This window comes from Thunnus albacares, chromosome 13 (genome assembly GCF_914725855.1).
Source record: "Thunnus albacares chromosome 13, fThuAlb1.1, whole genome shotgun sequence".
NCBI lineage: Eukaryota > Metazoa > Chordata > Actinopteri > Scombriformes > Scombridae > Thunnus > Thunnus albacares.
In genome coordinates, this window is record NC_058118.1 from 13801169 (window position 1) to 13816356 (window position 15188).

At 38.5% G+C, this 15188-nt stretch overlaps 1 protein-coding gene across 4 annotated transcripts in view; it reads right to left on the reverse strand.

Moving 5' to 3' along the window:
* Nucleotides 1-463: 463 nt before the first annotated feature.
* The window catches only part of cadm2a (cell adhesion molecule 2a), a 231541-nt gene continuing 216816 nt past the window's right edge, over nt 464-15188 (reverse strand). For 3 of the 4 annotated variants that reach the window (XM_044371096.1, XM_044371095.1, XM_044371094.1), the window contains 2 exons: nt 5294-5416; nt 464-3963 (listed from right to left, as the gene is read on the reverse strand). In XM_044371096.1, coding sequence (XP_044227031.1) covers nt 3845-3963; nt 5294-5416 — 242 coding nt within the window. In that variant the 3' untranslated portion in view covers nt 464-3844. Of the gene's footprint in view, nt 3964-5293; nt 5417-12721; nt 14382-15188 lie in introns of those variants that run through there. The other variant, XM_044371097.1, reaches the window with a different exon arrangement.

The window sequence follows — 15188 nt, forward strand, 5'->3', positions numbered from 1 at the left end:
GTCTTGCCGCCAGCATGAAATTAAAGGCCCATGATGCAGTGGATATTAAACCTAACCGTTGTATGTTGGAAAGTAAGGAGGCAACAGGTTTAAAGCTTAGTTTCAACCAACAACAACAAAGAAATACGACTAACTGTCTCCCAGATGTTACAGAGCTACAGTTGATTATACCATAGTAAAATAGTGCATGATGATGTGTGCTGTTAAAATAACAAATAAAAAAAATGATTCAGATTTGGTCTAACTATTATAAAAAGCCATTTGCAACAAATTAGCTTGTTACTCATCATGTCAAAACAAATATTTACATGTAATTTTCAGAAAGAAAAGCAAAAAATAAAAAAACAAACAAAAAAAAACCCCAACACATTTTACCATTTACTAAGAAATATCCATCAAATTATTCAGAATGCATAATTCAGGAAATGGCACCTGTGAAATTTCTGATGCAAACACCAACTCATCACTGCAGACCTTTTTATTTATGCGTTCATTTAATAGAAAACAGACTGTTTCTCCGACTTCAGAATCAACAAATCCATTTGACCATTCTCTTGGTTCTAAGATGGATACAGTGGTAAAGCAACACAAAATTTGATTGACAGCATCATTGACTTAAGACACAATGAAAAGAACTAAATAGAAAAGTAAAAAAAAAACCAAAACAAAACATTGTGATAAATTTATCGAACAAATGTGATACAGAAGGTTTCTAAAGACCAGAGCCAGTCTAGAACACTGACATCTGGATCTACTTAAGTTTCGTGGTGAGGCTGAAGTTACACCTGTAAATATTGGTATATTGATTGAAGTGCACTAAAATTGTAAAATATGGAAACTGTGGCACACCTTCTGCATTTTTAAACAAATAATTATGCATCTAAAATGCAATATGCAACCTAAATTCTACATCTGTGTTGATGGATGGTGATCGATCTAATGATTCCCAACTTGTGATTCACTCCGGCAGTGCTTGAGTTAACACACAGAGAAAGACCTTACTTGCTGACCTTATTTGCATAATGTTGTAAATTTGCCACCGAATTGGAGACAGCTGGGCCCACTATTTTATTGCCCTTGGTAATAATTTGCTCCCTTACTAGATTAGTGCCTTGACTTTAAGTCTTGAGTTCCAGAGGTCACTGTGTTTATCACTCTTTCACAGGAGAGATGTACATAAATCAGCCTCATTCCTGCAAACTGATGAAAGATGAACAGCTGGGACATATGAAAAGAAACAAAAGTTGCTTACAAGGATATGTTTGTCTTAGTGTGTGTGAAACCTTCCGTGCCTCCAACACAAAGGTGATGTTTATTTTAATGCATCTCAATTCCAATTAGCATTTTAAGGATTTGGTGAAGACGTATATCTTCTTTCTCTGTGGACCAAAAGTCCAACAGGACAACATAACTTTTTTTTCCTCAAGATTTGTTTAAATTAGTTTTGTATTTTTCCTCTCTTTCATTAATCACATTTTCTATGACGCCAGACCCTTCAAATCTGTAGCACATATGAGCATGCCACAAACACAAAAGCCACTGTTCTCCAAAATTAAATTACAAATATACTTTTGTTGTGGTTCTCTCTTAAATAATTTCAGTTCAAATAAATTAAACATGAAAAGGAACTCATCGAAAACATGCCAATGTGTATTACCAAAGTTCAGTTCTCACACATTATATACATGCCTTGTGCCAAAAGAAAATATGTTTGTTTAAAAGTTGTCTAATAAAGATTATGCCATATGACAAATGATAAAAACTAAATAGATAAGGTGGCTAATATACAAATTTGAAGGAATACGAGGATCCAGAATTTAACAGCAATTTTCACAATCAACCACATTTTAGCAGACACAATATACAGCAGGGAGCTTAGAACAATTTCAACCAAAAATATTAGAAACTTTTTTTTATATAAAAAAACATGATTTTGCTTACATTTTCAAAAAGATGCACTATATTTTTTCCCAGTATTGTCATCTTTCCACTACCCATCTGAATAGAAGAACCATTCCCAAGGCAATCTAGTTGTTGGCAAAGGAACACAGTTACTCATTTATTGAATACTCATTCATTTACTCAGACGTTTTTGTGCTTCTTTATTTGTCTTCAGTTTTTAGTTTTGGAAAGGAGGCCCCTGCAGATCTATGAACCAGCACTCACATGCTATTTCTTTCTTTTTTTTTTTTTTTTTTTTTTTTGCTTGAAGACCCCATGAAATGGAAATCAAAGTTCAGTTCATGGAGAGCGGCTCTGAGAAAATGGAAATAAGAAGAGCAATTATGCAGACTGAGAGGTGGGAGTGTACGATGTGATATCTACAGTGTAACTCAATTGTCAGAAACTGCTGAAAATTAACTTTGGAGGTGGCAATAAAAACATAAAATGTGTTATCACGACTTACATAAAGTAATAATATAATTTGATAAAGTCTATGGGCCAAAGTAAATGAACAAAAAAATTGTACACAAACCACTGTGGAAAGCTGCCTGGACCTCATGCTGACAGAGGTATCAATTTAACTTAGGTTTACTGAAATAGTGAATAGTGAATAGCTTTTCCTGTACATACTGTAACTGTGCACTTGTTTTTTGTCCTGTATTAACTCCTAATAGCTCATTTCATGGGATCTTTAAGCCTTAAAATGATTTCAATGTGACATAAAGATAAATGAAATTATTCAAAGTGAAAAGCTAAACTTATTTCAATACAATTTATACAGCTTTTAGAGAGAAGTGATTGACTCTTTCTGTACACCTGAACCCATTATGTGAATAACAAACTGCTGTAAGCCATCAAGGGGACACTGAAGATGTCTCTGCAGCTTGGGCAGTGCAGGAATATACAGACAAAAGTACATAAGAACAGCAGATTAGCAAATGGTTTTATATACTTGATTGAGTTTATTTGATGGAATGCTTCATCTAGCATCTTTCATATATTTTTGGTGTGTACTCTCTGCTCTAAACAATACCGCACTACCCTTTACCCCTACCCTAATAATGAAAATCATACTATACACTTATCTGACAAACCTTGCTACAGTGTTACACAAAACCTTCGTCTTATCTTACAAGGGTCAACTGTTTAATTACAAGTCTATTTAGAGGATGGGGTCGGGGAGGTGGAACATCTAAAAGTACCATATTCAGTGTGATAGACATGTATAAGGCGTAAACAGCACAGATCTTCATTCAAATAAAAAAAGATGCAATGCATAATCAAAAGCTGTGAGCTAAGCAATGAAATGATGGTCCAGTTAACCATCTACAAAGCATTTACATTGCTACTGACAGACGATACATGAAGGCATTGACAGAAGTTCAATGGCGTCTGTATTTTTAGGCACCGTGTTGATGTGAGATATGATATGTGTTTGTGGATGTGTGTAAGCAAAAGGGGGTACGTGTTTGGGTGTCTAGTTGGAGGGCAACAGGAGAGAAGATGAACAAGAGGTCATGTAAGAAGCAGTCATGGTAGATATACAGATTTCCAGGTTTTCATGTCAAAGATGAGGAAATATATGAGAGAGGGGGGCAACTTCAGCAGCAACGACAAGCTGCCTGTGAAAACCAAAAAGCTACCAAAAAGAAATAAAAAAAAAACACAAAGAAAGAAAGAAAAAGATGTAAATGATAGAAATGGGCTCAACAAAAGGCAATAATAGGAAAACACTTGGGGAACTTCTCTGTCTGGACTGCCTGCGGGTTCCTCGTTGACATGACTGGGGCAGTGGTCAGAGGTGGAGAAGAAAAGGGGGAGACGGTAAGAGAGAAAAAGAGATACAGAGATTGAAACTGGGGAAAGGTGTAGGAGAGAGCCGCACAGCTCCCTCTGCAGTCTAAATGAAGTATTCTTTCTTTTCTTCTGCGTGTGCATGGTTGCCCTCAGCGTTGATGATGGCTGTGTCGGCGTCGGGTGCATCGTCCGCTCCTTTGGCCTCATTTGTCAAGTATGTTCCTGTGGAAAACGAAAAACAAACCTATATCAAAGAAAAACAAACACCGAGCACCCCTGCCTGGTGTTTGCTGCCTGAGGCGGAAAACAGATCTGAAGACAACATCAGTAATGCTACATTATTCATATACAGAATGATGAGAAGCTGGGATAGCACAGGATATGCAAATATGGCAGAGTAAGTGTGAAAAACCCTGCACGCATACAGAAGAAAAGCATTTACACCTTTAGGATTCTCAATAGTGGCACTCAAGGCTTAAAGGATAGGTTCACAATTATTCAAGTCTGTCTTAAAACAAAAGTCAGGTGCACATATGAACATTGAAACAGGTTTTGCCAGTTGTAATCATTCCTCCTGTTCATACTGACCATTAGAAGATCCCCTCCAAATGCACTTAAGATGTAAGCGATGGGGAACAAAATTCACTGTCCTCCTTTTGAACAAAAATATATTCTAAAATATATCTAAAAAGTCAGTTTTGTGTGGGAAACTGAACATTAAAGTAAAATTTCTGGCATCCATGAACTGCTGAATGAGCTTCTATTTGTTATCCTGTATTCACGCTTCAAAATTCTTAGCTCAAATTCAGCTGTTTAATATTTGTTCAGTTTTCATCAAAATTGTTTCAATGCACCAAAAGTTGTGTCCTGCAGTTTTCACCTGGCTAATCTAGCTAAAAAATAGACTTCTAGTAAAATAAACTGAAGAAGAAAACTCAACAAAGCTGCTTTTTATTCTGCAGATCAGTCAAGGTCCCTCATTAGAAATAATAAAAAAAACAATAACCAAGGGCCTTCCTGCTAGACTAATGACAGAGATAACAGATAACCGCAACATCTCTGGTTTGATTCCAGGGACCTTTGTTGCATGTGATAGCCCCCATCTCTCTTCCTGTTTCATGTCTATAAATAACCTTAAAAAAAGACAGAAAAAGATACAAATGTTGAATTGAACTGAAGGGATGTTTAGAGATTTTTACATTATTGGTTTTCTTTGGCTGATTTTCCAGTGTTAATTCATCCATCTAATAATAAATACAATGACATTTGTGGATTGTTTTTGTAAAATAGAAAAAAAATAATAACCAAATGAGTCCTATGAACAGTATGCATTAGTGGCATCATGCTGTGTGTTGCACATCAAAGGTCCACTAAAACTTCCTATCTGTGCAGGTCTAAAGCCTTTATTCTTTGTTCTCCACTGCAGGCATATCATGCACTTGTAACCTGGGCATTGGGAAAGCCTCTGATGTCTAATGGGACAAGTAGGACAACTTTCAGTCGGTCCATGAGCCTTGAGAGACTCAGATCTGGTCCACTGTGTTTTTCTTACCTTTATGCCTGGCCAGATATCTTCCCAGAACAATGATTAAACACAAGGTGACAAAGACCACTACAGCCACCACTCCTCCGATCAAGGCATGGTCAGTGCCGTGCTGCCCCAGAGCGTTGGGATCTGAAGAAAGACAGAGAGATAAACAAAGAGAGCAGATGAAGGCAGTGGATGGTGAGGTGAGGGAGGGAGGGCAGAGCAACAGCAAAAGACAGACAATACAAAACAGTGCGAGGAGGAAAGAGAGGATTATTTCCAGCTCGTTCCTGCTCTAATGATTGTTCTGAGCTACTGTCATTCTTCTCTCCTCTCACATCATGCAGTCAGAGCGGAGCTGCCTAGCTAGCTCTCTGAGAATAATAAAATGGAAAGTGAGAGGTAGAGAGACAGACACCACATTGACTCAAAGAGCAGCTACAGGCAGACACACATTCGCCCTGCAAAATGAAGGAAAAAGAGAATGAAAGAGGGAGTCAGGGAAAAAAAGATGTGAATAATTCAGGACACCCCACTGTGCCGCAGGAGTCCCCAACATGCAAACCAGGGCAGCAGTGGAAGAGTAGTACACAGTAAATAAATCACAATAAATCACACAGAAGGCAAGAAGGAAAGATCAATCTTTTTCTGTTTCTTGGCACGCAAGGATTGTTGTTAGGAAAATGAATTAGGTGTTAGAGAGTTGCTACAGGTCCCCAGCTGTTGGAAAAGCAGTCGAAATGATAGCGCAGTCATGAAAGAGTGAAGAATCTGCGTGATGAGCCTGTTCACGCCTCATGCAGAAATCCATCAAAGATTTCCCTTTTTCTTTCAACAATAGCTTATTTCCTTTATTCACCTTGGCTTCCTTTTCTCACAAAGTCTGGCTTGCAGACTATTCAAGGTAAGAGTGAGGACGTGACACTGACCGGGTATGGACTCACTGTAGGCGAATCTAAAAAAAGTTGACAGTGACAGCGGTGGGGGAGATGGGTAACGGAATAGCCTGTATTATTCATATCTGTCCATGACACCTGAGAAATTAGCACTCATCTCATTATTCCTCTAGGGCAAGCCACACACAGCCCTGTCACTTCGTATGTGTATTTGTGCGTGTATGTGGGCTCATGATGGCAAAAATCTGGCAATGTCAGAGCAAGGTAAGTGGTGATAGAAGGGCAGCTTAGACACACAGCACACGTTGTCTATTGACACCGTTTCTCTTCAGCTTTCTCCCTTTCTTTTCTGCGTCCACCCATGTGGCCAAATTGAACAGCTGGCTTGCTCTCGCTCCATAACTCTCCATGGTCTGAGTGACCAGGCCGTCACACTTCACTGCCTCACAGTGGACAAACACACACTCATAGCGACACATGCAGTCATATACACAGACGTGAGAAGCGCCGTTTCACTGTGCTGCGGTTCTGCTTGGTCAGTGGAGCAGAGAGTAGAGGAATGTTCCCCTGGCACAGCCCAGCAGGGCGAGGACTTGGGCGTTTAGTTACACACATGGCTGTGTCTCTTCACCTCTATATGTCAGGACAGTGAGTGTTTTTCACCATCATACACACTCACTGTCTGACTGCTACGCTTCTGGCTGGTTGTTACAACCCAGCGCAAGCACAAACAAGCCATGACCATACAGTCATACATCTGCCTGTAGAGTGGAAAACACTTTGGCCATGCAACATGCTGGTATCATGTCGAAGTGGTTGGGTGTTAAGTCAATCCTCTTGAAGCTTCCAGAACATGTTGTCTGATCGTGCAGCTACTGCATCACTTTGGAAGTTAAAGGATATTCCACCTAAGCAGATTTGAAAGGTTGCTCTGAAAAGATTATAGCTTGCTCCTTCATGGAAGATGCTCACTGAAGTCAGCTTATACAATGGTGACCTTGAGTCAATGCAAATATGTGCATCATGCAGGATAATCTGCTTCTTCTTCACTGTTGATCTGTGTGTTCAGTATGTTCCAAATACTTGTATTTTTCCCACAAAATTGCTAAAAAAAACTACAGTACTTGCATGATGTGCTGTCACCAGAAGTAGCATATTTGGTGATCTATTGGCAAATCAATAAGGGTCAGTGGTGGAGAAGCTGATTATGCTGCAGTAGTGGTTTGAGAAGCTAATATGAATGTTTTGATTTTTCTTTTCCATTTTGTAACTACTGTGAATCCAGGCTGACTACAGCACTCATCCAAGAAGTAGCAAGCTACACACTTTAAGGCATCATCCTAGTCAAGTGGTGAGTATTTGATACTCAAGATTAGATTTTCAGTGGAGTACTCCATTCACTAAAAATCTTGCAACATTTAGCCTGCAACATTTTTCACATACCTGCCACATAAATTCTTTATAACTTCCAATGTGTAAATGCTTTTCATGCGAGCACCTTCAAAACATGGTCCACCTGCTCCGTTGTTATGTATTCTGTTCTCGTGTGTTGCGACTCACGGAAGGAGAAAAATACAGTGAGGGCGCACGAAGACACAGAGAAAGGAAATGAAAAAAAAATAGAGCTTCATAGATGGGAAAAGACTGAAAGTTTAGTTGGACCAAGACTGAAAACAAAAGAAGACAAGGAGGAGAGGGATCTAGAGGAGAGGGTTATACATTTTTATGGCTCCAGAACACATTATCTTTTAATAAAAGCACATACATTCTTCTCTGTGTGATTTAATATGAGAGCGTGGCAAAGCAAACTCCTCTTTTAATATTTATAACCCTCTCCTTGTCGCCTGGCCTTGTGAGTTGCGCTTGTTTAATAAATTAAAGGGGTTTAGGGCTATAGTGAGCCACTGCTTGGCTGGATTGAACCAAAAGTGTTGCTCTTAAACTGCCCCACTAACTCCTCATCTGATCTGTTTCACTGATGTTGGGGTTACTGTGGGAGGATGCAGTATGTGATACTGATACTGTGTGGGTTTTCAAGAGGGTGTGTAAAAGCTGGAAATGGAAAAAACATAATGTAGAGTCAAATTATCTGGTCAGATTAAATGATGGGGGCTATCATCACATTTTTGGAAGGCATTTGAAGTCTCCTACACATTAAAATAAATGCATGAATAAAAGAAAAGCTGTGACAGATGTGTAAGATTGTAAACTGAGAACATGAAACATATTTCTACTCCAAACAAAAACTCAGGTCAGGTGTTGTCTGTCTATCCGTAACACTCAGCAAAGTATAGACAACTATTACTTGTACGCTCACAGCTGACCAGTTTGTATTGAGCACTAGAGATAGGGCTACTGTTGGTTTGTTAAGTCATCAGATAACAAACTGCTCTGTTTGTGTGAAGCTAATGGTGCATCACTTTGTCAAAGGATGCTTGCTAAATGGGCAACTTACAATACTGCATGTCAAATATGTGTCCTTATCTCACTCTTCAAACACCACATTCACTGTCAATATCTGAAGAACTCCAGAGGAGATTTTTCCCAAAGAAAGATGCTGTAAACTATTGTTACAGCATCTCTCGGGCCTGACAGTATAGCATCCTCTGCACTGACTTTTATCTAGAGTTATCTTTTACATGAACAATCTCAGCTGATCAGACGCAGCATCCTTAAATCCATCATATCCCCATGCTACTCACATGGTCTTTACATATATAGCTTAACATATCTCTCTCTCTCTTTCTCTTTGTATGTGTCTCTTTCCCCTTGGTATTACATTTGGTAATATTAAAATTCATCCCCTAAAGGCATCTTTTTCTTCTTCTGGATTAGGCTTTTTCCTCTCTCTATCTTAGATGTAGCCCTGTGAAACAATGGTTTCACTTGCTCAGATCAATAAAGCAGCAGCTAGCTTAAGCATGGGCTTATAGAGCTGCAGTGTCCTTGTGTCTGTGATGTCGGTCAGGGGATCTCTGAGTGTGTGTGAGCACATTGGTGTGCTAAAATAGACACTATTAGATTGCATTAACAAGAACTCAGACTTTTACATTAATGAGAAACAATGTGAAAGATCTTTGGAAGCCCTGGAAGGTACAGTAAGATGTGACTTTTATGTTTTGTAGTTTTTTGTAGTTAATATGAAGTTTCTCAAATATTTACAAGACAATTACTCACTATACATAAGATATAACTACATATAACAACAAATGGTGTGTCCAACAATAGCTTTTTGTACATTTGTATTTTAAGACCTTGCACATGGTGAAATATGAAACATAAAGAGTCACATAGTACTCTGCATGGATTCTGCTGCAGTGACGACAAGTTAAAGTTGGAGACTCAAAAGCAAGAGTGCCTGCAAACATATAGAGAGTAAAGGAGAGAAAGTGGTGAAAAGTGCCTGCAGACTTGACTTGTTCAATGAGTCAATTATGCCCAACTTTTTGGCTGAGACTAAAAAATTTACCAATCTGCATCTAATGCTGGCTTTACTGCCAAGATGAAAGAGTCCCTGGAGGCTGTAGCAGAGGGCCGAAAGACACATGTGCACCCACTTTTGAATACATGCATGTAGAAGAGTTAGAAGACAGAAAGGAGGAGACATTACTGAGACACGTGTGTGTGTGTGTGTGTGTGTGTGTTTGTGTGTGTCCTTGCACATTATTGCTTGCTGGGTCTGAGTGGATTAATTAGATTCTGAAAACAAATTACTTCTGCTAATCATTCAATAAAGCCCACACGTGGACTTGGACACTATCTTGAATATTCAACCGCCTCCTTCTCTCTTCTCAGAATTAAAAGAAATTGTGGTCAGCGGGATAACAGCATGAAGTTATAAGCAAAGCGAGATAATTAATCATGTGAATTCATTAAGTCGCATGCAAGAATCAGTCTATCAAAGCAGCTCTGTGTTCTATGAAATCCATAACCTCTTCAAAACAGCAATAAAATACAACAAAGGAAGAAGCAGGGAGATAACGTCGATGATACACCTGCAGTAACCTAATCACCACTACATTGCTGCTGTTTTTCAGATATTTTCTCTCATAAAATGTATTACGCTGCTGGTTAGTTTTGAAGAATCGCGTTGTGTGAGCCAACTGCAGGCCAAGAGCAGCAGAAACAGTAGCCCACATAGAAAGTATCTTGGAGGAAGCAAGCTGCCACTACAAGCCCAACAAACCCCTGAGGGAGACGAGGAGAGAAAAATGAATAAAGGACCAAATAAAACTTCATGTCAACAAATGAAAATTAGACTGCCTTGTGTGTGTGTGTGTGTGTGCATGTATGTGTGTGCATCTTCAAGACTGCTGAAAGTGTCCTCTGCCATTGAGGTTTAATGAATAGAGGGGCTATTACATGTAATTCATAACATTAGCCCCAGGATCTAATGATTTCTCTTTTTCTGTTCTACACTTCATTCCAAATTGTTGCTATAATTCTTCCCCAAAGTGAGTTAATGTGACAGGTCATCAATAAACTCGCCCAGCAATAAGTGGAAAGACCTTTGCATTATGTTTTAATTTCTCCGGTGCTCCCCAGCTTTATGGTGGAAAGAGTAGAGAGTAGGGGAGAAAATGGAGAGAAGATGGTTGGTACTGTTCAATATTTAACCATTATCAGCCCCGGGGGATGCTGCAACTGGAACTCAGCCTTTCTGGTTTAAACACAGCAACCAACCAGCTGACCTGAACACTTGCCCTCAAGAAAATATGTCTTTTGCTCATCGCATGGCCTAACCAGTGCCCTCCATTTAAAACATGATCAATAGCAATGGAATAAAGCATTTACGAATCCCTCCAAGGAATGAAAATTGTCCCTTCACTTATTGAGTTTTCAGAAAAGGTTTGTCCTCATTCTAAAGCAGCTTGAACAGGTGAATGTGGGGTTAAAGACATAAAACATCAGCATCTGTGAAGTGCAATGTGCCCTTTTTTATTCATAAACAATTTGTAACAGCAATAAAACAGGCCTCACTGACATTTCAACAGTATCCCTACCTTTGAAAAGCATATTTTTAAGGACTTTGAGTAATCTATGTTGCATTTGTGTTGCGTGTTGAGTTTTGATATCATCTTCAGTTAATTTGTTCTCTACTTCAAGTTTTCCGACTAAATCCAGATTTTCTTTCACAATTTTTTTTCTTTTTTTACGACAAGACCGAGGTGCAATTTTGGAAAGGTAGATTTCAAAATGAATAGCTACAGTATTGAATGTTTGATATTCTGTTTATATAATGTTGTAATTTCAGTTTTGGTTAGTGTTTTATTCTGTATACTTGTACGATGTTACACATATAGTGTAGCTATTTGTGCTTTGTGTAGCCTCTTCTGTTCCTTTCTGGTGGACCTGAAGGATTGCTACAAAACATTTGGATAAAAATAGAGAAATAAACAAATCTAAACATGCTAATCTCTTCTAAATATTTTTAAAAACTTAAGTAAGAGTGTTTTTTTTTTTTTTAAATGAGGGAGCACATTTTGGATCAGTTTGAGACACTGAACACTTGATTAAATTCCCAGCAGTTTCATCCTTTTGGAAATCCCACTTACTGTAGACCACACCTCTGATTGAGACAAATTAACAGCCTAAAGCAATATTTTAACAACATCACATTACCCAAAGGATGTGTGTTCCCCACTACTTCTTCAAACTTTCAAATTATCATCAGAGGTTGAACAAATATGGTTTTTCATGTTGTTGTTTATGTATAAAGTTTCAGTTTTCAGCCAATTAGAAGGAAATCCTCAGGTGATATCATTACTGCTGCCTAAAACAGACAGACAGCTAAATTAAGATTAGTGGGCTGATATTTGTGAGGAAGGTTAGCAGTCTCAGTGTGGATCAGCTGGCTGAGTCTCAGGAACCCAAACAGGGTGAGAGTGGTCCTGTTTTCACATCTTACTATTCATATGCAGCCTTTTTGGAAGGCACTCACTTGAAAAGGGAGAAAGGATAGACTAATGCCAATTTTTGAACCCTAACCAATCCCTTGCCTCTGCTCTTGAATTCTCCTCGAGTGTGTAGTTACTGCTATTAACTTCAAGAGGAGAGCAGAGATCCTTTGTGTTTTGCCTTACAATACCAACCATAAAGACGTCTGCTCTGGACCATGGTGGTTTTGGATTACCAAGTAACTTCCACAGGTCCTTTTTGAGAGTTAAAACTTCAATTTTCAACAATTTAGCAATAGAAGTTATGAAATACACTTTGATTGTCTCAAGGTTGTTGGTGTATTTCTTAACTTGTATCATCTGTTCCTCTTGGGGAAGAACTAATGGGCCCAAGAAAAGAGACTTTTACTGTGCAAGGAGGTAGATGGGTATTATTTTATTTTTTCTGTCTTCTCCACAGGCAGAGACACACTAGGCATGAATAATTACTGTCTTCTCGGCAGTGGGCCCTTTTTCTGCCGCAATATTAGGCTACAGGGGTTGGGGTTGGCCACACAAATGCTGATTATGAGAAGTGAATAGTAAATATATTAAACACCAAAGAAAACCTTGTGCATGATTCAACCTTTCAGCTTCACAAGGTCAAAGCTAATTTGCAAGCCATGAAAAAGCTTTTGGCAGATTTTAGAGAACTCATGGAGTGGGGGGCGGGGATTTGATGACATTGCATAGACCTCTGATACTTAGCGAAAGAGTTATTATTGCCATTAAGGCTGGCTGGGCTATCGAGGTGGTGGGTGTGTTGGGTGTACCTGCCAGCACTTCATTATTAAAGTGAATCACAGACTACAGTTATGCATCAGTCCTGGCATTATTAAGTACAGGTGAAAAACAGGAATCTCTTGCATACCTGTACACTTGCACTGCACTCTAGAGGTCAAAAACGGCTAGAATTAAAGGCATGGGTTATTGTAAAATTTACATTTCCCATTAGAACCACTGAGTCTACAAAATGAAATTTATTCACTAATATTCCTGCAAGGATGAATAAATGCTTCCATAAAATGGTACAATGGTCACTAATACTTACAGTCACCATGTCAGCAAAATTAGTTGTAAAATCAAAAAAAAAGCTATTATTGTGAACTCATACTGTAAAATAACTTGTCCTTGTATATTCATTTTATATCTTGCAAATACATTTTATAAACACAGAATATGTAATCTTATAACTACTGAGAAGAGAACAACTTGTTACCCACAGAATGACAAAGTGCAGGCAGGTTGTTTTTAGTTGTGCAGCCAATTTACGCCTGTCATGCGAATAGTGTTTTTCTCTCAAATTTGAATTGAGAGGGATGATACCTTTCTGGTATATTAAAGGCTACTTTTAGCATGCTTGAAAACAAATGAAAAACACAAAATCACACAGTTATTTCATTTAGAATACAATGTTCTTTAACCATTCAGTGTTTTCCTGGCTCAAAAACAAAAAAAGCCTCAAATGGTAACATGTGTTGCAGAATCACATGTTAAATATTGCACTGCTGTCACTATTAGATATAGCTTAGTTCAGTATGGCATATTTGGTGATTTCAGATTAAGGTTATTGAATACTGAATTAATATAATATCCAGTTTGATGAAAAGTATAGTGTGCACCATTCCAAATTTGCTCCTGGGCCTAATGATGGCTCATATATTTCCATCATAGAGAATATGTAGTCCAGCAGAATCACCTTACTGTCCAGTTGGCCTGTCATGGTAGCTAATTGGGCTTGTTGAGATCAAAGACAAAATGACCTCGCTCTTTACTCTGAAAGAGCACTAATATATAAGGATTTAGCCTGGACAAATAATATTGATAAAGTGGATATGTTATACTTGAAATAAACAGTATGAAAATCATTTGCAGCTGCAAATGCATAACATTCAGTTTTCATTGCCTTGCTGTGTGACTGAATGAGTTCAATGTAAGGAGTGAAAGCATAGAAAATTCTCAAGGACTGATCATGGATCTGTATCTAATACATTACATAACACCAGACACTGTAACACCTTTTAAGTAAAACCTTAAGAATTCTGTCTGAACACCTTTTGAACATACAAAACTTTGATGTGACTTAAGGCCATCTATCAATCATTTATTCAATGAAAACCAATAAACTGTGAATCTAGAGTCCCTCCTATGTCCACACACTGTATAACTACATTTTTTGCAGCACCAGCAGCACATCTCTTCTCTGCCTGAACCGGGTCTTGTTTGGATGATGCCTCTGCCTTACTCATGGTGGCCTTCTGTTGTCTTATTTGCAATGTGCTGATGATAAATAGTTAGAGACAAAAGATGCAAGACAGTTACATGAAAGACAGCAGAGCAGAGAGAAGTACAACTTTAAGAGCTCATCAGGTATATCATATGCTAATACTGAGCATATGAGTTATAGTGTTGAACCTACAGTGTGTATTTCCTCTACACAGGCAGACAACTTTATTAAAAAGACAAAACGTCATGGGGCTGGTACAGCTCCACAGTTGTTTGCTTTTATCCAGAGCCTGTGAAGAGACCTGGTAATAAATCAAGTAGACACATGAAAGCAGATAGTGTAGTATCCTCTGACTGGGGACGCAGTGAAGGAGTCTGATATTTAGATTCCCTGAAGATACACTGAGAAGCTCAACTCCTCTTGTGTCTCTGCACTACACAAACAGACATAAGAGAAGAATTGAGACACGCTGATGAAGAATATCCAACAACGTGTAGAAGCCTGTTATCTAACAGGGTCTTCGGAGAGATGTGAGGGTACAAGAGAAGAAGCGGGTGAGGCAAAATTGAAACAAAAGCTTTGAGAGAAAGCAAAGCAGCAAAATAGAAGTAGAAAAGGAGTCAAGACTCCTAAAGGACTTTAAAGATGGTAATTTGGAGAAGGCATACGGTGATGAGAGGAAATTATTGGACTGTGGAGCACCATGAAGATGAGAGGAATAGAGAGAGAGAGACACAAAACAGAACAAAAGGTAAACTCTGCTATGTCTACATGGTGAGAGAATAACACATAAATGAAAATGAATGAAAATAAAAATGAAGCAGCTCAGTGTAACTGCAGAGAAAAAATGCAGAGAATTT